Source organism: Amblyomma maculatum, chromosome 7, assembly GCF_055883805.1.
Source record: "Amblyomma maculatum isolate TAMU_Amacu chromosome 7, ASM5588380v1, whole genome shotgun sequence".
Classification (NCBI taxonomy): Eukaryota; Metazoa; Arthropoda; class Arachnida; order Ixodida; family Ixodidae; genus Amblyomma; species Amblyomma maculatum.
This window is the reverse complement of record NC_139350.1, coordinates 143,673,268-143,700,198: the sequence shown is the minus strand read 5'-3', so window position 1 is coordinate 143,700,198 and position 26,931 is coordinate 143,673,268. Positions and strand designations below refer to the sequence as shown.

At 43.4% G+C, this 26,931-nt stretch overlaps 1 protein-coding gene across 1 annotated transcript in view; it reads left to right on the top strand.

Moving 5' to 3' along the window:
* Window positions 1–25,819, top strand: part of LOC146184906 (aurora kinase A-like) — a 29,682-nt gene extending 3,863 nt beyond the window's left edge. Inside the window, exons 2-7 of the mRNA XM_084608651.1 lie at window positions 114–240; window positions 8,343–8,422; window positions 12,043–12,181; window positions 16,336–16,487; window positions 16,980–17,211; window positions 25,715–25,819. Coding sequence (XP_084464777.1) covers window positions 114–240; window positions 8,343–8,422; window positions 12,043–12,181; window positions 16,336–16,487; window positions 16,980–17,211; window positions 25,715–25,819 — 835 coding nt within the window. The remainder of the gene's footprint in view (window positions 1–113; window positions 241–8,342; window positions 8,423–12,042; window positions 12,182–16,335; window positions 16,488–16,979; window positions 17,212–25,714) is intronic.
* Window positions 25,820–26,931: the final 1,112 nt, after the last annotated feature.

The following is a 26,931-nucleotide window of genomic DNA, read 5'->3' as shown; positions in this document are numbered from 1 at the left end:
GACATGTGTTCTAATTTGAGCTCACCTTGGAGGAGCTTCCATTCCGTGCACGTTTTACTTCCGGAGCCTTTTAAGGCGACTTTCAAGTTACAAGAATCGTTTTTGCATTTCAGCGCGGAAGAGGAAGTGAAGGAGTGGCATTTGGAAGATTTTGACATGGGGCCCTTGCTCGGAAAGGGGGCATTTGGAGAAGTGTACCTGTGTAAAGAGAAGAGTAACGACTACGTTATAGCACTGAAGGTCAGTACTGAGAAAGTAGAGTACATGAACTTATTGATTCGATTATTGCGCTCTTGTAGTGAGCATTCAATTCGTACGGTACACCATTGCTGCCGTACGGTTCTATTATTCGATCTTAGAGGACTTACATGTTGCATCAGCGGCTGCTTGAAGGCCTCATTTATGCGGAGTAATTTATTACACGTTGCTGGAGTAGTATTTAAAAAAAAAAGCGCATATAGGTATTCGCGGTGCAGTGTAAAGTGGCATCATGTACGAACCTTGCACGGTTATGACTGGGTGGTTCACTATGTAGAAGTAGCGAAAGAAAGTTTTATTTATATATGAAGGTTGAAATATAACATTTATTCTGAAAACAAAACAGAAATGTGGGTAATTATTTAATTCGCAATGATGTCTAATATTTAACACTCTATCATAGACATAATGTCACTCTGCTTTAGAATCCGGCTGTGGAAACCACAATTACGTTTCTTTCAAGGGTTCTAAAATAAACACCTGCACACGGGGCACAAAATCATCCAGTATATGCTCTCATGCAGACGAGAGTCGTCATATGGTATTAGAGTACAGAGTCCACCAGTTCTATGGACACCGCCTCAGGCAGGCCTGATTTGAACAGCGGTCAACGCAGCCATCTGCCCAAGCAGGCAAATGGTCGCTCTCGCAGAATAAGGCTAATTAAGGAAAATAGCCCGTGAAAATTCGGATACAATTATTCGTTGCTTTCAATAAGGTATACTTTTGATGAAGTTGTAAGAGCATAATGCGCCTTATTTCTTTGTTCATGCTGCTTGTTTAGGGAAAAGTGTGGATTCATTCTTACTAACGCTGGAGCCTCACGCGAAATTATTTAATGAAGACGCCCGATAGTTTTATTGCACGATCTTGTAAGCGGTTATTTCTAGCGGGCCGTGCAGTGGACATTTCACGGTCAGAGCCCCCCATTTCTTCCCGTGACCTGCCTCGATTGTCCTCCACACTCTTATCACGAGGAGACTCACTACAATTACCGTCTGAACACAGTACGTTAGGTCTTCGTTACGATCTAGCTCTTTAGTTCGAATTTGCGGTGTATTGAAACTAATCTTCGAGCTCTATTCCGTTCAACTTACCGAGTCTAGACTGTTTTACGGAACAATGTTGCTCTTCGGTGCTATATGTCTATGTGAAATGCATGTCTCGGTGATTGGCACAAATAGGCCACCGTGCCCTTTATATTTAGAGTCACCGGATATTTAGATTGAAGAGCATACACAGAAGCGTCATGTGCCGAGAAGGAGTGCACAAAGAAGGCTTTTGAGGTTGTTTCTTTATAAACAAAATCAACATACAAACTCCGCCCTGTCAGAACATGTGGCGTTTGCGACTTCATCTCTCGCTTTTGTAAGCAGCTCGCGAGCGTGCTTTTAGAGACAGGTAAGCGCATGTATTTGCAGCGCCACATATCTGTGTTGCCCTATCTATCGGAATTCAAGCGCCTGATTTTAGTCGCCACCAAATAAATAAAAAACAACAACGCAGGGTCGAGGAAAGGGTAACCATATAAACGGAGGTGTAGCCTGCCACAAGGCTTGCAGGATTGCAGGATGATTATGGCAGCGCTGTTAGGTAATAATCTTGGTCCTGCACTGAACGCATCCACTGCTTTTAGAGTTAGGGGCTTAAAATACTGAAGCTGTTTAATATCTGAACTAGGGCTCAGAGACGTCCGAGAGTTTTTCTATGAAAACGCCCGTCGGAAAGTTAAAGCACTCCGAACAGTGCTATACGAACAAGCCTTTGGCGAGTTTGCAAAGTAAATGGAAACGAGTACATGTCTCGAAGCTTAATACACGTGTATCCAAGCGGCTTAAGCCATGTGACGCGCTTAGAGACGTAATTACCTGCGACTCTGTTAGAACATTTCGCATCTGCTGCATTGCTTAATGTCCAATCAGCGGCATCCACAACCGTAGGTTTCCTTGCGAGCACGATTCATGATTGGAGTAGTTCAATCTTGCCAACGCATAGTATAAGATGATTCACGATGCCTATATAAAATTGGTGGGAGAAAACAAACGCTTGATCTATACTGAGAAAAATATTTTTTGAAGCCATATATGGTGGGGGGGGGGGATGTTTTTCCTATTCTATTGTTTAGGGAGACCAGATATATTACTAGGAAACTCCAGAGAGTGAAAGCCTTCAACCCAACAGACAAGATAATATATTCAGAGAAATGAAGACTAATAAAGAAGTGTAGTGTCCGACATGAGGAAGTATATTACAGAGAGACTTGAGCAGGATGTAAAGAACGGCGGTGACCTAAAAAGAGTGAAAGTTAAGCACAAGCAAAAATCAGCTGTTCGCGCGCAGACACAAGGGGGACATTGTCGTTAGCAACATGGATATACTAGTAAATGTAGCCGAGGTGTTCTACATTGATTTATACAGTAGAGGACTTTTATCAGCATGATATTGTGAGTAGTGGTAGTAGAGAGGAATCAGATGTTCCGTCGAATATTATTTGGGGAGGATCTGATTTTTTAAAAGGACAGTGAAGAAATAATGGTGAACATTCTGTCCACCCTTGTATGTAATACCTTATCTCCTCCAGAGTACTGGAAGCTTGGAAGAGCGCTACTATTAATCGTAATCCTTAAGAAAGTGGACGTCAAGGATATGAAAAATTAGGCCGATCTGTTTCGTGTTTCCTGTAATCACAAACAGAAACTATAAAATGCTTCGAGAGCCTTTTCTAAAGGCTACTGTACGATTGGCCACGTGCACTGTATGAAACAGGTGATAGAAAAACCCTCGTGATATGAACGACGCCTGACATAAAATTGATGCTTGGAACGAAATCCGCTAGCAAAATTCGTCCGGTTATTCTAAAGCTCACTGATTACCGAAAAAAGGTTTTGGAATTAAAGAACTGCTCAAAGTTTAAGGGATCTGGGCAGTACGACACTCATGATTACTCGCACAAAATACGCGCTATTAGAAAACCATTGTGGGACAGCACTGCTAGCATCAGGGACCGTAAAGAACGCGTGAAACTAGTATTCGACAAAATATCAGTGAATGGAAATCTTTACCTATGGAATTTCGATAAACTATAAAAAGTAGCCGTTCCAAATCGAACAAAATTGTGACATGAGAAGAGTTCCTTCCCATTGTAGCTCTTGAACGTTAACTGTCGAAGCGTTGTAAATAAAACTGCAGATTTGGAATACTTGTTTACCATTCAGGATCCTGACGTGGTAGCAATTACTAAAACCTGGTTACACGATGAGATAAATGACAGCGAATTTGTTCCCCCTGAGTTCGGAGGTTAACGTCGGGATCGCAACAATAGCGACGGTGGCGTCGCACTACTGCTTAAGAAAAAACTTTTGCGCATGAATGATCACTAACCTTGAATGTTTGTTGGGCAAAATGCTCTGTGATGAACACTCTGTAATGGCTGGCGTTGTTTACAGACCGCCAGGTTCTGGTTTGGATGTGCTAGAGAACTTGAAAACCTACATTATGAACAGCATGACCATTAATACCAAGTTTGTGCTATGTGGCTATTTTAATCTTCCGGGTAAAGATTGGCCTATATTTTCGTCACGTAGTAGTGATGTTGCCCATAATGAAAAGCTCATTAACAATGCGTTTTGTTTCGATTTAAACCAGTTCGTCAGAGATTACACACGTATTCAGGGTAAAAGTAACTCGGTTCTATATCTGGTTTTTGTACGTGGCAACATCCCCGGTGAAATTCAATGCGAGGTTGTTGATGGCACTTCAGACCATCAAGCTGGCTTAGTTCACTTTAGCTCAATTAAACAAGGTCAACTAATATAGCTCGTGTGCCAGTTTTTTCTTCTGCAGATGACATTAGCATTATAGATAGATCAGAACTATTATTTGGTGAACTTCTAATTGGCGCAAATAACAATCCTGATGACGTAAACTGAATGTGTCTGAAATTCAAGAACACTGTGCTTGCCTATATTCAGCGGTTGGTTGCCTTTACACTTAGGAAAACAAACATGACTAATCCATGGATTACGAGAGATGTAATTCATTTAAAAAGAAAAGTAATCACGAACGGAACAATTTTTACAATGGTCACTTAAGTAGGCTATTATATGAATCTCCTGCTAATTTCTCTCGATTCATATCACCAAACACATCTCGCACTGACAAATTTGTGATAAACAATCGGTCAACATGAGATGAAGCAGAAATCTCAGACGCTTTATATGAACATTTCAAATCAGTCTTCACACGTGATAACTTATGCACACCTCATTTTGCTGAATTTGATTGCCTGCCTGCCATTGAAGACTTGGAAATAACTGGACCGGGCGTGATTAACCTTTTATTAAACTTCGACGAGAGAAAATCCTCTGGGCCAAATGAAATACCCAATTCCTTTTTGAAGAGGTGCGCTGAATTGTTGTCGAAATTTCTGACAATTATCTTCAATGCAGCTCTGTCGTCAAGTACTTTGCCGGAAGACTGGAAACTGTCACAAATAAAGCCGTTACATAAAAGTGGAAACAGGCAAATTGTCTCGAATTATCGACCAATAGCTCTAACCTGTAGCTGCTGTAAGTTATTGAAGCATGTCATTTATAAACAGATTACCGTATTTCTTCAAACTCATTCCATTCTCTCACTAGATCAGCACTGTTTTAGGACGGGTTTCTCGACTGTGACCCAACTTGTTGAAGCAATTCATGATTTTTTATCTGCTATAAACGACCGAAGTCAAATAGGCGCATTGTTTTTAGACTTAGCTAAAGCATTCGATAAAATCGCTCACTCGAAACTACTAACTAAACTTCGTAGTATATAAAACATTCTATACTCTGTAACTGGTTTCAAGCGTACCTGACATCTAGACACCAATATGTTGTCTATAGAGAATTTTTTTCTAAATGTTTGCCAGTTGAATCCAGGGTACCCCAAGGATCAGTATTTAGACCTTTACTTTTTTCTGATTTTAATTATTACATTGTTGATGGTTGTGGCGCAAAGCTCCGGTTATATGCTGACGACTATGTATTGTACTGTGTTATTAATTCACATGAAGAATATGTTAAGTTGAACACTGATCTCAATCGGCTTCTAAAGTTGTTTGCCGCCTGGCAGATGCGTGTAACTATGCCAAAAGTGTTGTTTTAACTGTCACAAATAAGAAGCATCCACTGACGTTTGACTATTCAGCTCACGGTAACCAACTTGTCCGAGCTTCTGAATACAAGTACCTAGGTCTTCACATAACTCACGATTTGAGTTGGGACCATCATATTATACACATTGTTAATAAATTCATGACAAAATTACATTACTCGAAGTGATGTCTCCGTAACTCGTCAAAGGATGTTAAGTTGCGTATAAATCTCTAGTGCTACCTCTTTTTGAATACGGCAATATAATTTGGGAACCGCTTACTTTAGTTAATATTAATAAAGTGGAAAGAGTGCAAAAGAAGGCGGTCAGGTTTATCTTCAATCAATATGGCAAAACGTCGGTTACGGAACTCAGGGATAGAGCAGGTTTGATTGCATTATCAAACAGAAATAAGATAGCAGGCTAGCGTTTCCTGTTTAAAGTTGTAAAAGGCAAATTAAGTAGCAACACGCATGAATTTGTTGCCGTTTCTTCTGGTTATGCTACGAGACGCAGAAATCCTTTTACTTTGCTTCCTCTTCAGACAATGTCTTTTAAGTATTCACTCTTCCCTCGTACGGTTGTAAAGTGGAACGGCCTCGATGGTGCATGGTTTGAGGTGGAAGACATCCAGCAATTTTAGGTGTTTATTGAACGTAGCATGTGAAATTTAGTCATTGTCATTTACAGTCACTTGTTTGTTTTTTAATTCCACTCATGTGTCTACGGTTTCATGTATTTTATTCTTTTGGACAATATTTCATTATTGTTTTTGCTATTGGGATGTTCACTGTGGTCATTCCCACCCTGACACGGCTCCTACCTTCGGGTTAGCAGTATTGCAAATAAATAAATAAACAAATAACTAAATGCCCTACGAGAAGGCATTTATCTCCTTCGAAACCACATGAGTCATGGCTGTATAGCGATATCACAATGTAGATGGGCCATACGTGAAAATAGTGGAACATTTCTATAGCGACTGCACAGGGACCATGTACAGTCCTCCATCAAGAAAGAAATAAAGTTCCCATAAGGAAGAGTGTTAGGTAAGCAGATAACTGTATGGTTCACCGCTTCCTTAAAGTAACAATTCGGACACCTCACTTGAGAACAGTTAGGGAGGATGTTTGATGAAGAGTGCCTCAGTAATATGCGGTTTTTCGGATCACGTTGGCGTGCTAAGTAACTCAGGGGACAAATTGTGAACTTTTATATTGATTTATTGAGGAAAAGCGAAATGGTGGGTCTAAATAGTTATATGGAGAAGATTAAAGTAATGTTTTACAGCCGCGAATACATGAGCGCCAATCCATGGTGGAGAAACCGACCTTCAGGTTTCTACATTTTCAACAAAGCCTGTACATATTCCAGCACGACAACAGTATAGTGTGTACAATCGCCAAATAGGCGGCACACCATGTGGGAATGTCTCATAGCACAAACGTCTGGCTTACATACGCCACCAGCCTTATTCCGTTTTTTATTCTCCGGACACACGTTCGTGAATTTGGTATGGAAGCAAAGACTGTGCGACATTTCTCGCCATAACCTTCTTGAGGCCATGCAATCTGCGACGAATGCGCCGAATGACTGCATGCGTATGTGAATTGTGGTTGGTGAAGAGTACCGACATTTTGGAGTAACTGATTGGAGGACTCAGGAATAAAGTGTGTGCATCATACGCAGCAGAGCGCTGCCAAGTTTTTTACCCGTGATACTTTCAATGAAGTGATAACAGGATTCCAAGAAAGCTGGTCAAAGGCAACACAAAAGTATTTAATTCTTGAGCACTTTTGTGCACAGACTGGAGCGGTAACTGGAAATTATGTAGACTGAAATTCCTATGTTTAAACGCAGATCTGAGAGAGCATGAGAACTCAAAGAAAGGCAACTGATACCTCACCTGTAATTTCGTCGACAAAAATGGTTCTGCATGGCGCAATTCAAATCACGCATGTTCTTAGGGGCCGTCTGGACGCACACGTGAGATCATAGGCGCCTACTGTACGATGAAAGTATTGCCGTTTTGAGTCAGCTGCGATCGCATTGTCTGATAAGGAATAGCGCTATTTCAATGATACTTAATATTTATGCCTTACTTCATTAAATTCGAACGTCCGGCAGATATGTTTCTTCACGATTCTACGTTTTTATTCCCGGGCAATGATACTATTTATAACTTTTTATCGTATTTTTTTTTTATCACGATAGCTTGGTTACTAATCTTGAAAATGCACAAAAATGTACTCATCCTGTCTAGTTCTGTGTGACTTTAGCATACCGTTGTGTCTTGTGTACGCTCCGTTTCAAAGCGGTTTTTTTAAATCATTGGTGTATGTGAATGCTGCAGTCGTCTTTTAGGGGCCCAATCCTTACTGGAACTGAGAAAAACTGAACGCCTGCTTCGCCAAGTGTTCTCTGTCTTTGCCGCTAATTTGCGCTAAGGTGTCTCTTGAATAAAAGGACTCGCTACAGAGTTTCGAAAACTGTACCATCCAGCGTAAATGGTCTTTATGAAGTGAGAAATGTGTTAGCTTTAAAGACCCATCGTCCGTCAGTCAATACTTTACAGACAGCCAAAAGAAACCGTGTTGTTGAAGATCGGAGGCGGACCTTTGAGAGAAAACATTCGCTCTCTCGATGCTCTTGATGCTGCCTCGTTAGCCGACTTTTGCCCCCTGAGGCTGTCTGAGAGAGTACGGGAGCTCACCCCTATCGGTACCAGCATTCAGCGTAGAGACGCACTACTGGTTAACGCGCCTCATTCGAAAAGCGGAGGCATCAATCCGCCCACCTACGGGTTAACCGAAAACTGCTTGCTCCTTTTTGTATACCTCCGTGTTAAGGCGGCACAACAAAGTTCAGCGCAGGGTTCCTGTTTCCGCGTAACTTTTCAACGCCTACTAGCTTTGCCTGAATTGTTCATCATCACAACTTTGCGCGTGCAGGTACTGGACAAAGAAGCTGTGCAGAGGGCCAACATGGAGGCACAGCTTGTTAGGGAAATTCAGATTCACGGTCAACTGAGGTGAGCTTGCTCGCACTTCGCTGTCGTGAATGCGCTGTTAGTCTAGCTTCTAACACGTTGCGTAGTGGCTTATGCTGTTGCGCAGAGCTTATCCCTGCTTTCTGGGCTTTCCGCATTGGTGGAACTGCCAGCACGAATCAATTGTTGGACTCCCCAATCGTGCCCTGAGGGAAACGGTGAAGGAAGGAACGAAAGAAGGAATGGTGGCAGTCCTAGAGAAGGGCAGCGTATAGAGTCCGTCCCTTGGGTTTTAACGTCCTCTGAAATCACACAATAAACACTTACGTTTGGCGTTTTTCTTCCAATGAAACATATCATTCGAACTAGCGTTTAGTACGGTTGCAGAGCAGAAGGCGATGAGAAAGTTGATAAAAATCCGGCTTTCTAGGACATGTAAATTTGCGTCAACACACTAATGTAATGTGATCGGTAATATGATCTAAGCATGCTTCTCGTTCAAATTAAACTATGTGTGCACCAATTCGTGTTTTTTGTTAAATTTCTTCTAGTCTCGTTTCTTCTATTTTTGTTTTCACCTTTGAAATAGGAGACTTCACGCGCCTTTTTTCCTGAGATGTCGGCTGAGGGGTCCAACACTGATAAATTTATATATTGCTGGATACCATTCAATTATGTATTTGTCGCAGCTGCTAGCATGCTGCATTATCTGTGTGATTGTAGCGCACAATTGATTGTCGCGAGACGCAGCTTTATCAGCTACTTTGACGCGAAAGAAGCGCCGAGATGTGTCCCAATGATTTCGGCCGCTACGTATGTTTCTGTAAGGGTCTAGGTTTTGTGGCTTCATCTAGAGGTTTCTGCGCCGCCTTGAAATTGAGTGCTGACGGGTGCGACACGTTTTCTTTGTTCGACGGCAACCAAGCATGTTGGCTGTTATCGCCGCCGCCGAATCTCTTAGTTTTTTGCGACCGCAAGTCAGCCAAATAAATATTTTAATCAGTAAATTCCAAGCCTCTTCTTTTGTCTCCAATGGCCTTGTGCCCAATACGTGACAATATGCCTATTCCATGGGCGTGATTTCAGCTTCCAATGCATTGAAAAAATTGCTCCGGGGAGTTGAATACTTTATAAAAAACCAATGCACAGTTTTTTGGAAATATTGTGTTAGAAGCGGTCAAATATTCTAAGACATATTTATGAATTTGTTGTTACAGTTTATATACACCTGATATACGCAGGGAAACATTGCTCCTAAATTTGTCGTGAGCTGGCATTGTGTGGTTAAGACTGTGATAGAAACCTACGGGGTCTCTTTTCGAAAAACTTATAGTGTGTAACACACATGCTGACTCCGGATATATTCATTTTTATGGTGTCATTACGCGATAGGTGAAACAATAGCCTTCGTAAGCGCTTTCCCAAAACTTGTTCAGGGTTTTTGGGTACTATTCGTAACGTTGTTCTACAGCGTAGGCTGTTCTTTCCACTGCTTCTTTTTATGCACCGTCCAGGCGCCCAGCCAGTATTAGACGCTGATACAGTGTCTTCGCGTTTCCTACACCTAACTAAAATTTGAGGGAAGCACACTCCCTAGCCTGAGTGTCCCTCGGTAATTTCGGCGAGTAGACAGAGCTTCCAGAACAGAAGGTCGATCATCGCGTTCTGTTTTATGCTTTGACTGGGGCTTCGCAACGTCCGATTGGGGTTGTCGCTAGGACATGTTCAAGGCTTTGGTGCTAGGTTGTCCCGATGTTTCAAAAATGATCAAGCAAGCAGCACGTGAGCCGATGGTATTCAGACGGCTGATACAGGTTCTTCAAGACAGTGCCGGCAATATATCGAATATAAAGCTGGAAGGTGACAGAGCAGTGTGTCTTTATATTAACAAGGCTCGTTCAGTTTTTCACCACCATGTGGTGGTGCATGAAATGCGTTGGGACCGATGCTCCTCGCGTGCATATGATGACACCTCGACTTTTCGGAGCAACCTGTACGATGTTCTCGTTACCGTACGTGCATGATCGTGATCAGCAGCTTGCACCACAGTCTACATCTGACATGGATACCTTCACGCAGTTTTGTTTGGCTCCTACATGGCCCATATCTGCTGGACGCGCTCGTTCGAAGGAGACGCAGAAGGACGCGTACAGGGGATGCAGCGAGAGCATCTTCCTTTTATTGAGAGCAATGCGGGGAGGGATGGGGGGATGGGGACTGTTTCGGTTCCTGTCCGCGTTTCCGGTCTTCAGTACAGTCCGCTTCTGTGAGCGCTTAGCCGGAGAGCTCCAGTGTAGAGACGTCACAGCAATGTCACCAAATTTAATTTTCTCTAGTGTACTTTGAATATTGCAGAGATTCTGGAGTTCATTTTGCCAGTTTCTAAGCAATGCAGCCACATTTCTTCAGATAAAAAAAGTTGTTTGGTTTCATATATCCCTCCAATGTCTCAACACTCCTTGAATTCATGCTGTACAGAATGTAATTTACCATCGAGTCTAAAATAATCATTGAACGTTTGTTTGTATATAATCGCACCAGAAAGCACGGTGATGAAATTGGCGCACACGTTCCGATTTGTCACGTCGTATATTTCCAGAAGTGGAGTACCTTCGTGTGCAGAAAATATCTGAATTTGGATAAAATCTTGGCAAGACATTATTTTAAATTCTACGAGCTAAAAAAAGTCCCATGTGCGAAGCTTAAGTGTAAAGAATGCGAGGCATTTCGTTTCGTCTCAGGACTTGTAATGGCCAAGTAATTGACAAATTATGCCGCTCCGCGCGTTTAGTCTATTTAGCAGCCCGCAGTAACAGGAAAAAGGCCGTGAATGACGTATTCACTGCAGCGGTGTGTCTGCGTCTGGAAAGCGACCGCTCTAATGAGGAAAACTAATGCTTCAAAAGTCTACAGAGCTTTCTTTGGCTCGAAAAAAGAATGCGCCTAGGAAAGCGTAAGCGAAAGATACGGTGATCTTACCTCCCAACTTTTTTGACGTGATTACGAGCTTCTCCGCAATGGTCAGGCGCTATGCGAAGCCTGAATATTATTTCAGCTGTAATGGGCTTGAACACTACTTCCAATATAGATTCTACTGCAAACATATGCTTGGTTTACCTAGAAGTGCCATGTCTTCAGTTGTTGGAATCGTTCCAAACTTTCCGAAAAACCAGAGAAGTGATTGCTATGCGTGTCAGTGCTGTTGCGTATGCTTACATTTGCTTGGTCCTTCTTCCATATAAAATGAGGGAGCATTAGCTAGATAACCAGGTCTTCTGACTGCGTGATCGTTTTTCCTCTCGCGAGAAAGCGCACGTAAAACACTCTTCAAGCCCCTCGTGAGCTTTCCAAAGTAAAAGTGCTTGCTAAGAACCCATTTCTGTTTTCTCGTTTTCTGTGTGGGATTGGATCTAAGTGCCTTGTGTATTCCATTTTCTGGCTACTGTTTAAATTCGTGGCACTCCAACATTATTCTAGTTTACTCAAAAGTTTGGTAATACTATAAATAAAAATGTTGAAATATATACTGAAGTGCTTAAACATTTTCGCACCACACTTTATGCACCTTTCAATTTATACGTGCGCATACTATACAATGCTATGTTGTACACTACCAATGGTGACAGAATTGCTCAGCGGCTACTTTGTCCCACTTCTCGCAGACACCCGAACATCATTTGCTTATACAATTGGTTCCACGACGAAGACAGGGTCTTCCTCATCTTAGAGTACGCACCGAACGGCTCGCTTTTTGACAAGCTTATGAAGGAAGGATGTCTGTCTGAAAACGCAGTCGCAACGGTGAGTTCTCTGCTTCCTTCTGCTTACCCACATTTCATCGTGCTGGATGCTTTGATTCCTACAATCACCCATGCGACGTTTTCCAGACGCCCCTTTTAATGCCGGGCGAAAAGTGCTCTGCCCATGAGCACAAGTCTCGGGGTTATCTTTCTATTCGGTCAATAAAGTCGTAATGATTCTATTGCTGAAAGTTGTAATAAAGGCAATGTTGAAACAGGGGTACTGAACGCGCAAGGGCACGCAAGTGCACACCCACTCACACGCACGCACGCACGCACGCACGCACACACACACACACACACACACACACACACACACACACACACACACACACACACACACACACACACACACACACACACACACACACACACACACACACACACACACACACACACACACACACACACACACACACACACACACACACACACACACACACACACACACACACACACACACACACACACACACACACACACACACACACACACACACACACACACACACACACACAAACACGCATGCACCTCACTCTCCCTGTCTCCTTGTGTAGTGTTTTACTCATTTTCACGGCGGGAGCTGCTTGGAACTTGTTTTGTAGAGATGAATTCGAATGCGAGGAGTTGAGTCCCTTCTTGACGCTCATAGAATATGGTTTCAACCGAAAATATAGTTTAAATGCAATGGGAAACCAAGCTAAGCTCTTGCCATGAGGTGGCGTATATCGTATTAAGTGGCCAGTAACTAACTGTCCTGTATAACAAGCTAATCTTCGAAAATATGGATCAAACATGCGGAATAGCTTGGCAACGCTGTGAGAAGCTTGGGTACAGGTGACTATTTGGGACACTTCCGCGTGCCTTATGAGAGGCGGGAATAAAGAGGGTATTTTTTTACCATTCACAGATACTTACTACCTATGGGTTACGTCGGTGCAGTAGTATAGGTGGATTGTACAGCAATGCTGACTTTGAGCACCTTATACGGTTCGCGTAATTTACGGAGCAAGGTTATGTTGCGAAAGGTATGGTCATGAGAACCTAACTCATGTCAAAATTGTTCTGGATTTAACAATTTGGTTGAAAATAACGAAGCACGAATAAATTTGAAGGCTTGTAGAGTTGGCTCTTCTGAATCAGCGATTGCAGAACAGCGTCCCTCGCATTTAATAAATATGTAATGCACATTCCGCTGGGGTACATCACAAATAAGGGAACTTCGCTTTGGCAACGGTAAGACGTGCTGCGACGTTATTTTATAACAGTACAAAACCAACTCAAGCAATTATGAAATGCGCACTTTTGAGGATCGGTATTTCAGTCACATCACCGATCAAGTACAATTAGGAGCTGAATTTACCTCCGATTGTGCGGTCCTCAATTTGGCATCTTGTTTGTTCCCCATGAAATCTATAACGTAATTTTTATTGCGTAGCGTGACTCAACCGTATTAAATTTGACTATTATATGAATATATCTGCGTGGTTGTGCAATCCACCACTTAAATCGCCACTGACGTATCTCTCCAGATTTTTGAAACAATTATCTGTGAACTTGAAAAAGAATCATCTAAAAAGCAATAATTGCTTTGGAACGAATCGTTCAGTAGAGGAACTCAATTCTTGAGCCCATTTTAGCAGGATGAAAAGAGCATACAGAAATCTGAGGATATATCAGCCAAAACAGTTAGGTTTGGGAGCATGAGTGGAAGTGGAAGCTAGCAGGAAATGAAACCTTGAGGATTTCCAGACGCCACATGCTTGCTGCAAGTACACTACCTCAAGTTCTTGCGGAGTCCTCTATATGCGGGCACAGCTGCAGGACATTCTAAAACCCGCCCCAAAGGTGACATACCGCGTTTCCATCCCAGCCCCACTCAATGCACATAGGTCTCAAGCCAGCTTGGATCTCGTGGCACGTGTGGAACGCTCTCAAGAGTATCTGGTTCTAAGCACACGTTCCCGATCACCTAGAAGTGCACACATTGGGGATATCCTTTTGTGGAGTAGGCGTACGTGAAAGTTGACGGCTGTGGCATCAAACTATATTGGGAGCGGCCCTGACAGAAAAAGAAAGTGTTGGCTAGAGACATTTCTCAAAAAACTCATTATATCCCCGTTTACTGCAAAAGCTATACTGCATGTCCTTGAGTAGCTACTGTCGGTGATAAGGAATCATTTAGCTGCACGCGCTGGCTAGTAAATTTGCCGAAATCCTAGTAAGCATATTCTTTGGCCGTACTTTCTGCATATAATTTCGGGCGCACCACCATATCGCTAGCAAACGAGAGCACTCACTCACCTATTTGTATTTGCAGGAGCGCCGGAGCGCGTTGTGTTCGCAGTAAATGCTGTGAGGGTTGTACACAGTTCTGCAAGATAAGCCCAGCCTTTTTGATCTCGACTACAATTCAGTGAAATGACAAGTTTTTAGTTATTCCTCACTCATTCATAAGTAATTTTTCAATAAATAAGAATACCAGAAATTTTTTCTTTCGTTTGGAGAATTCCTGAAGATGCACTGGAAATACCTGATGGGCCCACATATGTGTACATTATTAGCCAACATTCGTTCGACGTCTAAATTATCCTTCTCTTGAGCCATACTTGTCACAATTAGTAATGATGCAACAATCACATTGGCATATTTTTGGATATCAGAGAGCTAGATGTTGCAGAACAAACAAAACAATTTAGATACACACAAAAGCCGCACACGCGCTACTTTACAAAGAGAAACTTTCATCCTAAAAAAAACGAATTTATGCTTTCTTGCCTTGTGTCTCGTTTAAGATGCTTCCACTGGACTAGTTCCGAAAGCATCACGGTCATAACCTCCATAATTCGCCCAACATAGCGTTTCAGCAGCAACCATAAACGATAAGAAAGGAGGAATGCTGGGCTTCAACAGAGACACAACGAATAAACTTCAAACTTCAAAGTGGTTTTGCATGCTTGAGACCTGCCATCATTATGGTGCACATGACTAGCACTGGTTCGCAGCACTGTCTTCTTGGGAACCCTAATGGCTGTGTCAGCTAGAAGGGGCTAACACTGGATGATGTGTGAGCGGGGATTTTATGATATAGGGTCCCTGGACGTTGTGGGCCCCTTTAATGACGTCATATAGTTATTGGTTTACTTCTCTAGCGTCGAGGGCGACAGAAGTTTCGGGAGCTTTGTTTTATAACTTTCAGCAGACCAATAGGCTTAAAATCATGTTTACTTTTAGGTTTTAATCAATCTTGCCTTGCTGTGTTCGAAGTTGCTAAAGTTGTTCGGTTTCTTTTCACATTAAACAATACTCTAATACATGAGTACTGAAGGTGATAACATTTTAACGTAGAGCAAGTAACAGTAAATCTAGGTGTTTACTGTACGCGCGTGGTTTAAATAATGAATCCATAAGGCATGCCAAGAAGTCAGTTATCGGTAACTGGAAAGGCGAACTGAATAGGGGGATTTGCCGGTCAACGCATGGTTTTGATTGAACTGAAGCCGTCAGTTTGAATGACTAGAACTGGGCGGGAAGTCTTACGAGGTGCACTCATGAGAAACGGGGCTTGTATCGGTATCTTCAATATCATACCCAGAAAGATGACTCATGTAGAAACAAAACGTTTGCGACATTTAAAAAAAAAATCAAATAGAGGGACACGTATTTCAAATATGATGCAATGTGATAGAAAAAAAAAGCAGCTGATGACATCCGCATTTATGTCATTTTTGCGTCTAGAGAGAGTCTGTAGATGGCATGTTCCTTGCAAGCTCACGACGAAACCCAAGAGCCGAGAAAATAATTTATTCGCGCGTTGTACCTGAAATGCTTCGGTGCTTCTGGAGAATAAAATTAGACAGTGAAAATGACATTGGATACCCCATGTTTTCCAGTGTGGCATATAGATGCCTCAGGTCTCAATCGATTGGGCTTTTTGGGCGGTTAGTTCCCGGTACAATGACAGTAGTGCAGTGAACACGCGTGACAGATCTTTGGTCGTCCAGTTGGGAACTGGGTTCTAATATTTCGATGAAAGGGCAATCCAGCCTCTTTTAAATTTTGGTGTGCATTCTTTTTTTGCATTCTTGGACGATACGCTGCGTACCTCGCTCTTACAGCTGCTCATAAGCACTCCTCTCGATGCCTCTCATGCAGTATGTGTTCCAGTTGTGTTCAGCGTTGAACTACATGCACTCAAGGAACGTTATCCACCGGGACATCAAACCAGAGAACCTTCTGTTAGGCCTCCACGGCGAAATCAAGGTGGCGGATTTCGGGTTGTCGGTGCAAGCTCTGGCCTTTCAGAGGTGGGCACACCGACCAGCTTTCATTAAGTATCGGTCGTCGTTTGTAGTACCTATATGGAGACTATTAGCGCTGTTTACAGTTATGTCTCCATTGTATGCAATCAGAGCAACGGGTTTGTCTTAACAAAGCGCAAACTAATTTGTTAGGTCCAAAGGGGATTGAAATTTCCAGGTAATGTTTGGCAGGTATAGACAACATTTTATTCTTACTCGGCCAGCTTGCATTTACCGCTCCTTGTAGGGGCGGCTTCGTTCTTCGATTGGCCGGTGTGCCATCTTTTCAAGCAACGTTTATTTTCCCCTAACAACTAATGATGTGCGAGGCGGGGCTGGAACTGACTTCGAGCGATTAGCCGGGACAGCCGCAGATACTGGGGAACTAGTCTAAGCTAGTTATGAGTTTCAGCACCTCTCTAGAATTGCAAAGAGATGAGCGTGCCTTATTTCACGGTGCATAAACGCGCATGTTGATACTTGCAATGCCCCTTGCAGGCGGAAAACGTTCTGCGGAACTTTGGACTATATCGCACCTGAGATGATAACCAAACTACCATACGACAAGAAAGTGGACATCTGGAGCCTAGGAGTACTCATTTACGAGCTGCTCGTGGGAAAAGCTCCATTCCAGGCACCTACCGCTACTCGCACCCAGGAGCGCATCCGAGATGCCACGGTCATGTTCCCGATGCTCATGAGCAACGCCGTGTGCGACCTCGTCGGAAGAGTGAGTAGCCTCCATTGTCTTAAGTAGCTTGAGCTTGAGGCTGGTGGCAATAATTGGCCTTCATGCAAGTCAACAAATCAAACGAGGAGTTCATTATTTTGTCCACACGGCTGGTTAACCAGGCGATTCAAATTATCCAGAATGTGTTTTTCAACAACCAAAACATATATATTTTGTAGTGACTGCTGTTCGTGGCGCGTGTAGGAGACATATATTTCACCTGATAGCTTGTAACGAAAAGAAGAATAATAAACCAATAATTTCGATGTTGGGACATGTAAATATAATACTAAGGTGAAGGCCGTCCAAATTGCGAAATCGTATGCAAGGAGAAGTTTTAAAATTTAGTAGTGGAAGTTATAGTGCGTGGTATCAAACGTGAAGAAAGCACTCACGAAAACCAAAGTTGGCATTCAACGTTGCACATTGAATGAATGAATTGGCTTTGAGTAAATGCCGACACAGCTTGCTTCTTTTCTCATGTGGAAGATGTCAAACGTGATTCCTGTGACGATATCACGCCACACAGATGCCATTTTTACACTGCGCGATGCAGCAGAGCGACCCTCGGCGAGATGTAAAAAGCCTACCTTTTGGGCTAAAAACGTTCGAACAACGATGTAAAAAACCTTCGCTTTCAAAATATTCATTGCTGGAGGAGGTGAAATACGAAACAGTTGATCATAAATTTTACTCAATCAGTTTATTACGCACTACGCGCAAATAATATACTCTCTACTGCAAAGCGCACCTGCAGACAAACCGCTCACATACCTTTCATGGCTTTTCAAAGAAGGATCTGAATTAATAATCTCAAGCACAGCATATACTGTAGCCACCGCTTTGTGCTCTTACTCCTGATAAGGATAGAAGAATGAGAGATGGCTCGACCATGGTCTCCTGAACCAATGTTACTAGACTAGCTGCATTTAAACTCTCCGCCCGTGCTTTTAGTGTTGATGTTTCCCTTCCCTCGCAAGCCTCCCGATGCTGGGGCCGCTACATCTTGCTCCGCAGTAGACGGTCCGTCGCAGCCTACAGCTCGCGTAGACGTGTAGCTTGTGTGTGTTTCAGGCTCGCTGCTATTTTTCCTTGGCAAACTTGCGATACCAGGAAAAAGTGGTACTCGCCTAAAACGTCTTGGCCAGTCTCATCGCTGCGTTTACTTGTAGACTGTTTACACCACTGTATCAGAAACCTAGCAAGAAAATGGATGCATCGTGAATAATAATTACTGGCGTATGTACCGAGCTCCTGACAAAAAAACGCAATAGGCGCCCACACGCGCATGTCTGTACGCGGCCACCCACATATGCGCGCATGGAAACACATAACGTCCACACGCATACGAACGCACACTCATGTAAGCTCCCAAGAACACACGCACATATCATATGCAGACACGGACGCCCACACAAGCTTACCCATACGTGCGTGCCCATACGTATCCGCGTGCGAGTACATTCAGTCGCACTCACGTACACTAACAACTGCCATGTACACGCAAGCACTCACCCGCAAATACTCCCCACACACACGCACAAATAGCCATTTTCACGTACGCAGACACTCTCGTATACCCACATGCAGGTATAGGCCCCACAAGCTGAAAGAGACGCACATAAATATGTGCGCCCACATATACCATAGGCGCGTATGTACACACACGCTAGCCCACGTTCACACACACATGCACACACTCACACTTACGTGCACGCGATCGAACTCATATACGCACACAAACGCACAAATACGCACTCACTCCCCAACACGCACGCAGGAATTTACGCAGATACCCACCCACGCAAGAACACATGCGCACAAACACGCACACGTGCACATACGCGCACAAGTGCGGCCAGATACGCGCACACTGACCAGACGCATACGCAAACACGTGCTGACCCTCAGACACACATAGCACACAGGAATGCAAAAAACACGCATGCATGCACGCCCACAGAAACACAAACACACATACATACGCACAGACGCATGCCCACATACGCTCCAACATACGCGCATGAACGCGTAAGCACGCACGTGCGCACGTAGAACAAAGAAAATATGAGAAAGCTGCGCTGCACAGCGCCACCGGCTAGTGAGAGAGGGAAGCAAGTTGCTTCTACAGCTCCATGATGGCGCAGGTACGTGGAGCTCACGCAGAGCCGCCGAGTTTCAGAACTAGAGCTTGTATACTAACTTCTTAATCTCATCCGCCCACCTATCTTTCTGCCGCCCCCTGCTACGCTTTCCTTCCCTTGGAATCCAATTTGTTACCCTCAGCGACCATCGGTTATCTTCTCTTCGCACTACATGTCCTGCCCATGTCCATTTCTTCTTCTTAATTTCTACTAGAATGTCGGTAACTTGAGTTATTTCTCTGACCCACTCTGCACGCTTTCTATCTCTTAATGTTACCCCTACCATTTTTCGTTCCATAGCCCTCTGGGTTGTCCTCAACTTAAGTAGAACTCTCTTGGTTAGCCTCCACGTTTCAGCCCCATAGGTGAGTACAGGCAAGATGCAACTGTTGTATACTTTCCTCTTGAGCGATACCGGTAATCTGCTAGTCATAATCTGCGAGTGCTTGCCAAATGCGCACCATCCAAATCTTATTCTTGTTATTTCCTTTTCATGGTCCGGATCTGCGGTTACTACTTGTCCTAAGTAGACATATTCGCCTACTATTTCCAGTATTTCGCTACCTAATGTAAACTGCTGTTCCTTCCCGAGGCTGTTGAATATTACCTTAGTCTTCTGCATATTGATTTTCAAGCGTACCTTTCTACTTTTCCTGTATAGGTCATCATTATTTGCAGTTCATCCCCCGAGTTGCTTAGCAAGGCAATGTCATCAGCAAATCGCAGATTACTGAGGTATTCTCCATCTACCCTTATCCCTAACTGCTCCCATTCCAAGTCTCTGAATACTTCCTCTAAACAAGCTGTGAATAGTACTGGGGAGATTGTGTCTCCTTGCCTAACACCTTTCTTTATGGGAATTTTGTTGCTCTCTTTATGTAGAACTATGGTTGCTGTGCAGCCACTATATATATCTTCCAGCACTTTCACGTACGGCTCGTCTACCCCCTGATTTCGCGATGCCTGCATCACCGCCGAGGTTTCAACTGAGTCAAATGCTTTTTCGTAATCAATGAATGCTATCTATAAGGGCTGGATATATTCCGAGCATTTTTCTATCACCTGATTGATGTTATGAATATGATCAATAGTAGAGTACCGTTTCCGAAACCCTGCTTGATCCTTTGCTTGATTGCAGTCTAAGGTTGTCCTGATTCTATTAGCGATTACCTTAGTAAATACCTTATACGTAACAGACAGTAAGCTGATTGGTCTGTAATTTTTAAGGTCCTTTGAGTCCCCTTTCTTGTGAATGAGGATAATGTTTGCATTCTTCCATGCTTCTGGTACCGTCGATGACACCAGGCACTGCGTATACAGGGTGGCCAGTTTTTCTAGCACGATATCCCCCCATCCTTCAGCAAATCTGTAGTTATCTGATCCTCTCCAGCTGATTTCCCCCTTTTCATAGTTTCTAGTGCTTTCTTGACCTCGTCCTTCGTTACTGGTGGAACGTCTGACTGTTTTTCCCTACCGCCAATCTCATTACGGTCCTGACTACTTTGGCTACTGTAGAGATCTGTATAGAACTCCTCGGCTACTTTGACTATCTTGTCCATATTAGTGATGATGTTGCCCGCCTTGTCCCTTATCGCATACATCTGGTTTTTGCCTATGCCCAATTTCTTCTTTACCGCTTTAAGGCTTCCCCCGTTCTTTACAGCATGCTCAATTTTCTCCATGTTATACTTCCTTATATCGGCCACCTTGCGCTTATTGATTAGCTTTGATATCTCGGCCAATTCGATCTGGTCTGTTGGATTGGAAGCTTTCATACTCTGCCGTTTCTTAATCAAATCTTTCGTCTCCTTAGACAGCTTACCGGTATCCTCTCTAACTATCCTACCGCCTACTTCTACCGCGCACTCAGTAATGATATCTCTGAAATTATTGTTCATTGCCTCTAGGGTAATGTCGCCATCCTCAGTTAGAGCTGAATTCCTATTCTTTAGCGAGATCCTGAACTCTTCTGCCCTCCCCCTCACCGCTAATTCGTTGATGGGTTTCTTTCTTACTAATCTATTGCGTTCCTTCTTCAGATTTAAGCTAATTCGGGACCTCACCATCCTGTGGTCACTACATCGAACTTTCCCGATTACCTCTACATCCTGCACAATGGCGGGGGTTGAACACATTATGAAGTCGATTTCATTTTTAGTATCTCCGTTAGGACTTTTCCATGTCCATTTCCGGTTCTTCCGTTTGCTGAAGAAGGTATTCATGATTCGTAAGTTATTGCGCTCTGCAAACTCAACTAGTAACTCCCCCCTGCTATTCCTAGAACCAATGCCATAGTCACCTACTGCCTTGTCTCCTGCCTGTTTTTTCCCTACCTTGGCATTGAAGTCGCCCATTAGTACAGTATACTGCGTCTTTACTTTTCGCATTGCCGATTCTACATCTTCATAGAAGTTTTCAACTGCCTGGTCATCATAACTACATGTAGGTGCATAGGCCTGTAGAACCTTCAGTTTATACCGTTTATTAAGCCTAATTACGATGCCTGCAACCCTCTCATTAATACTATAGAATTCATCTATATTACCCGCTATATACTTATTGACAAGGAAACCTACCCCTAGTTGTCGCCTCTCTGGTAAACCTCGACAACACCGTACATGCCCATCCTTCAGTACAGTATATGCCTCATTCGGCCTCCTAACCTCACTAAGCCCTATGACATCCCATTTCATGCCCTCTAGTTCCTCTAACAGCACTGCTAAACAAGCTTCACTATCAAGGGTTCCAGCATTAAACGTTGCCAGGGTCAATTTCCAATGGCGGCCTGTCCAGCGGAGCCAGGCTTTCTAAGCACCCCCTGCTGCGTCACAGGTCTGACCGCCGCCGTGGTCAGTTGTTCCGAAGCCGCTGGTGACTGAAGGCCGGGGTTTTATGGAGCTTATCATAGGAGGTTGTGGCCAATTACTGCACCAGGGTGGCCAACTCCTGTTCTGGTGAGGGAGTGCATTGCCGGAGGTGTTTACCGGCATCAGGTCGCACCCCAAACCTGTATATGCAATTCCATCGACACGCGGATTTTTTTTTGTCATCCGGTGGAGAATTGCGCGGCACCGGGATTTGAACCCCGGTCCTCTTGCATGCGAGGCGGATGTTCTACCGCTACGCCACCGCTGCACGCTTTTTCGGGAGTAGTAAATTGTTATTCGCTGCAAATCTTGTAGAGTTATAGTTCGAAAGTGGTAACGGAATAACAAACTGGAAATGCAAGCTGCCATTCAAGCTGCTTTGGGAAGTTCGTACAAAAACGATTAGCCCTCTTAACTGTTGACGACCCTTATAAGAGAAAGAAATCAAACGACGGTAATTGGATTTTTTTAAATAACTAAGACAAAGTGCTGCGTGCTTGCCCTATTGTCGTCAAAGACATGTATTGTTCTATTCCGCATGAAAAACTGTTAAAGTGTATTAAAGTAAGTGAGAGGAACGGAGCAGTTGCTTTCTAGAATGCATCTCGCATCTCTGTGCAAAACATTTTGGCCCTGATACAAACCTACCTTGAGTTTACTTATGCTGAATAGGATGGCCATGTTATCGTTCAGAAGAACGGGAAATGCCAAGCCGCGTGCGTAGGTCCATTGCTCATCGATTTGGACTGAGGTATGTACGAAAGGACACTTAAAAATCGTCTCACTAGTTCACATGCTGCAAGATTTTCCGCTTTCTAGATGGCTATCTGGTTTTGATGAAATCTTATTCGGTGAATTTCGATGAAGAATGTATTGCTATTGTTTCCGTATTTTTTCATACGTTCTTCCGATTCTTGAAGTGACACTTGAAGTGCCCATGAAAGACTGGTAAAATTTCTTGACTTGACCTTTTAATTCACTGTTGCACGTAAATGCTGGTGTTATGAACCGATAGGTAAATGCTGTTGCTTCCATACAGTTTCTTTCATTCAAAACTTGTAAAAAGGGGCACTGTCTTGCATCAGTAATGCCAATCAAGACATCATACACCCACTGGACAGTCAATAGCTCTTATAGTAATATTGAGAGCGTCGCACTACTGGATACCCTCTTAATATTCTAGCGACAGTAGCGGACAATGTTGACAAAGTTGAAATCTGATACCACATTCAGCCACACTAACAGAGACGAAAATTAGTCTGTGGTACCTTATGTTCATGTCGTCTACCATAATTTGAAAAAAAAAAAATTGGAAAGAGAGCTGGAGAAGATGTTTTCAGGTCCTTTGAAATAGAGAAGAATGTGCGAGCATGTAATTGGTTAGAAAAGTCAATTTGAAGCTGGACCCTTGTGTACGAAAAAGGATGAAGTAAAATTTGTGATGTGCGTAAAAAGCCTGGTATATTCGATCCCTTTGGATTAGGGAGGATGCTATGTAGGCCAGACTGCTCGTTATTATAATGATAAGCTTAAGGGAACACAAGAACAATGTCAATAAATCAGTCGCCCCCCCCCCCCATTGGACTTTACTGCTGTGATTGTTCTTGCCCCCCACTGTATAACGACTGCCGAATGACAGATACATACAAAGATCATCTGACTAGAGAAATTATCGAGGCGTCAGAGATAATGAAGTTGAGTCAGAGATGTGTAAGTATTCCTTCTGCAGCTATCTTGCTGAAAACACCCGATTTTTTATACTACTGCACCTTATGGTACCAAAACTGCTTGCTCAGAGGGACATTTGTCATTATTTTTTGTTTGTTTGTTTTTTCAGTTTTTCTTTTTTTCAGTGTCACTGGCACATTTATAAGCAATGGATTCCTTATTAAAACTGTATTTGTAAGTCAGCGTTGTGTCTCGTCCTTTGTTGCCCCTAGCCTCGTGCCGTTGTGCTTTTGGACTATAAATAATGTCTGACGAACGGACCCATCAGCTATTGTTGTATAGTATCGTTTGCCAACCGGCAAGCATGTTTGGCACCTTTCGCAACCCTCTTGACGGATGGCTCAACTGATAAGTGAGACCGATGGGGGCCGTTTCTAGCGTGGTATTTAAGCGCGTAAGCACTGTATGATTTCGCTAATGCCCACAAAAGACATAATTTTTGTTCCGGCGTGAACTAAACGTAAGGCTAGGTCGGACTTCTACTTCCAGGGACTAAACATTCTGGTGCTGTGGGACTGTACATGCGATGGCAGAGCTTTCCTGCCTCCCTTCCTTTCGACTGGAGCATGATAAAACAAGTCGAGAGTGGTATCAAATAAACGGATACTCTAGTGCAAATATCTGTGGTATAATGCAGGGCTTTATTGGAGTTTGCGGAATCGAGTCAAATGTCCAGAGGGAATTCTTTATCTAACATGGTCCCGAGAATAAGCAATAAAGCAACTCATTAGTAGAATGCTGCATCAGCATATGGGAAAAAATAGGCAGAAAATAAATAGTTACCATGGTAACTGGCCAAGGGCTGTCGTTGAGAATAAAAATGGCGTCAAATTGTGACCGCTTATCATGATTCAGAGGGTAAATCAAGTGGACGCTTAAGTAGCTTTAAGAGCAGAATGGAACATCATTAGAGACTCTACGATGTTGTGTCGGTACCGGGACGTTGTTTCTCTATTATGAGATGGTATTACTATGTCGCTATGTTGTGTTAGAGCAACTCGTCTGTGCCACTCCACGAAACCAGTGAGGTAACCGTGGTCGTCTTGGTACCAGAGTGTTGATCTGTAGGAATTCCTGGTAGCACTCTTCATAATGTGTACGTCGTATAGTGGCAGTGTGGCAGTCAGTGTTACCATTTTGCAGCAGTATATATCCAGGAGTAACAGCTCCACCCTAACACCTAGTAAGCAAAGTCTAGCCTCCTATTACCACGGAGTATGTACCAAACAGATATTGGCAAGAGTAGGCCTTCGGTAGTCTCCCTTATCAGTACACATAGGTGTATTACTTTTTAAGACGTTATACGCCGTCCTATCCACTGAGGCACCCTTCACCTCTCACACTCTCTTTCCTCGTAAAGGCGCGCCGTTCCGTATGCTCTTCTTTTGTTTCTGCTTGCTCCAGATTCATGCCACCTCTTTCGGCTGCCAAAGTCAGCCCTACTGCACAGCAGGAGATATGTGCTGCTATGCCATGGTTTTCTTCATACCAAGCAACAAACTCTCGGCCTGAACCGCTGTTATGTTGCGGACATTTGATTATATGATAGCCAAAGAAATGTGCTAAAGACAGATAGCCGGACAGATAAACGGACAGGTATAATAGAGGTAGGTAAATCGTCTTACATAGAACCTGATAGATACATTAACAGGCGGATACAGACAGCAAACCAAAGTAGGTTATTTATATAAGGAGAGATAAGTTGATCATGACAATTTCGCGATTAAACAATGCTAACTATATCATTTCTTCATTCTTGTGCAGCTGCTGAAAAGGCGTGCAGAAGAGCGCCCAACGTTGGACGAAGTGCTGGCGCATGAGTGGGTGACCCTTCGTGCTGACACTTCCGTGGAGTGTAGCACTCTGTAAGGCCGGGGTGACCTCCAAGAAGGATGTCCAGCAGGCCCAAAAATTGGAAGAGCCCAAACGCATGAAAAGACATTGGCATCAATGAGATTCAAGCAGGAATCTGTAGAAACAAAATTTGCAGCTAGGGCTCAGCAATGTCTTGTGGTCGTTCCTGCTGGCCGATCCAATCTGTTCCCTTACAAAAACTGAAGTTTTCGAAAGGTTCTAGAGTTTATCTGCTGCGTTAAACACTGACAGAAAACATTCGAATGAGCTAGTGAAAGAAAATATTACAGCGGATTTAGCTGAGCTGGCCAGATGTGGAGTATGTGCGCAAGCAAGTAGTTTCATTTCGTTTTCTGTTCGCCACATGAGTTGATGACAGGCTTCAGGAGAATATCGCTGAAATTATGAGTAGAAAACATACTGCTGCTGCACAATAAAATTTCGGCACCGCTTGAAGCACTTTCAAGGGCAATGCCAAAGAGATTGAAACCACTGTGTACTCATGGAAGTTGATGAAGGCGACAGCACCCACTATACAGTAAGAAAGCGCCGTTTAAAATAAGGAAGATATTCGGCTTCTTTTATAGCTGTAGAGCACTCGCTTCTCTAGAACAATTTCTTTCAATATCCTCTAATGGATAACTTTTTTGTGTCTGCGAAGGCCGAAGGTGGAGTATTCCCACACACCTGCTATGGTTTCCCAACTTACCCGGAAAAAAAAAACCTCTAAAACTAAGCCACGAGAAAGGACTCGGCAGGAATTGGCCTAACATATCCAGCCGTCGCACGCGGACTCTAGTATACCCACCGGCTCGACAATCTTCTCCCACAATTCAGGCAGGTCTGAGAGGCTGGCAATGACCTATATTTCTAATTCACCCTGGTCGCCAGGGCGTGAGTGGCGTCAAACACAATTGGGGCTTCGTAATTGTAGCTTCATCTAGATTTGAGGACCTGTGAAAATAGGGTCTGAACCAAAACGCCTCTTTGTAGGTAATAGACAATACATATTTACCACCACCACCACAACTGACTAGTTCCTACAGGGTGCCTCGATGCCTAAACTACGACTGCTAGCAGGGACACTGCTGCATGAATTTCGAAGATTCACTTCGTGTCTTTAGACA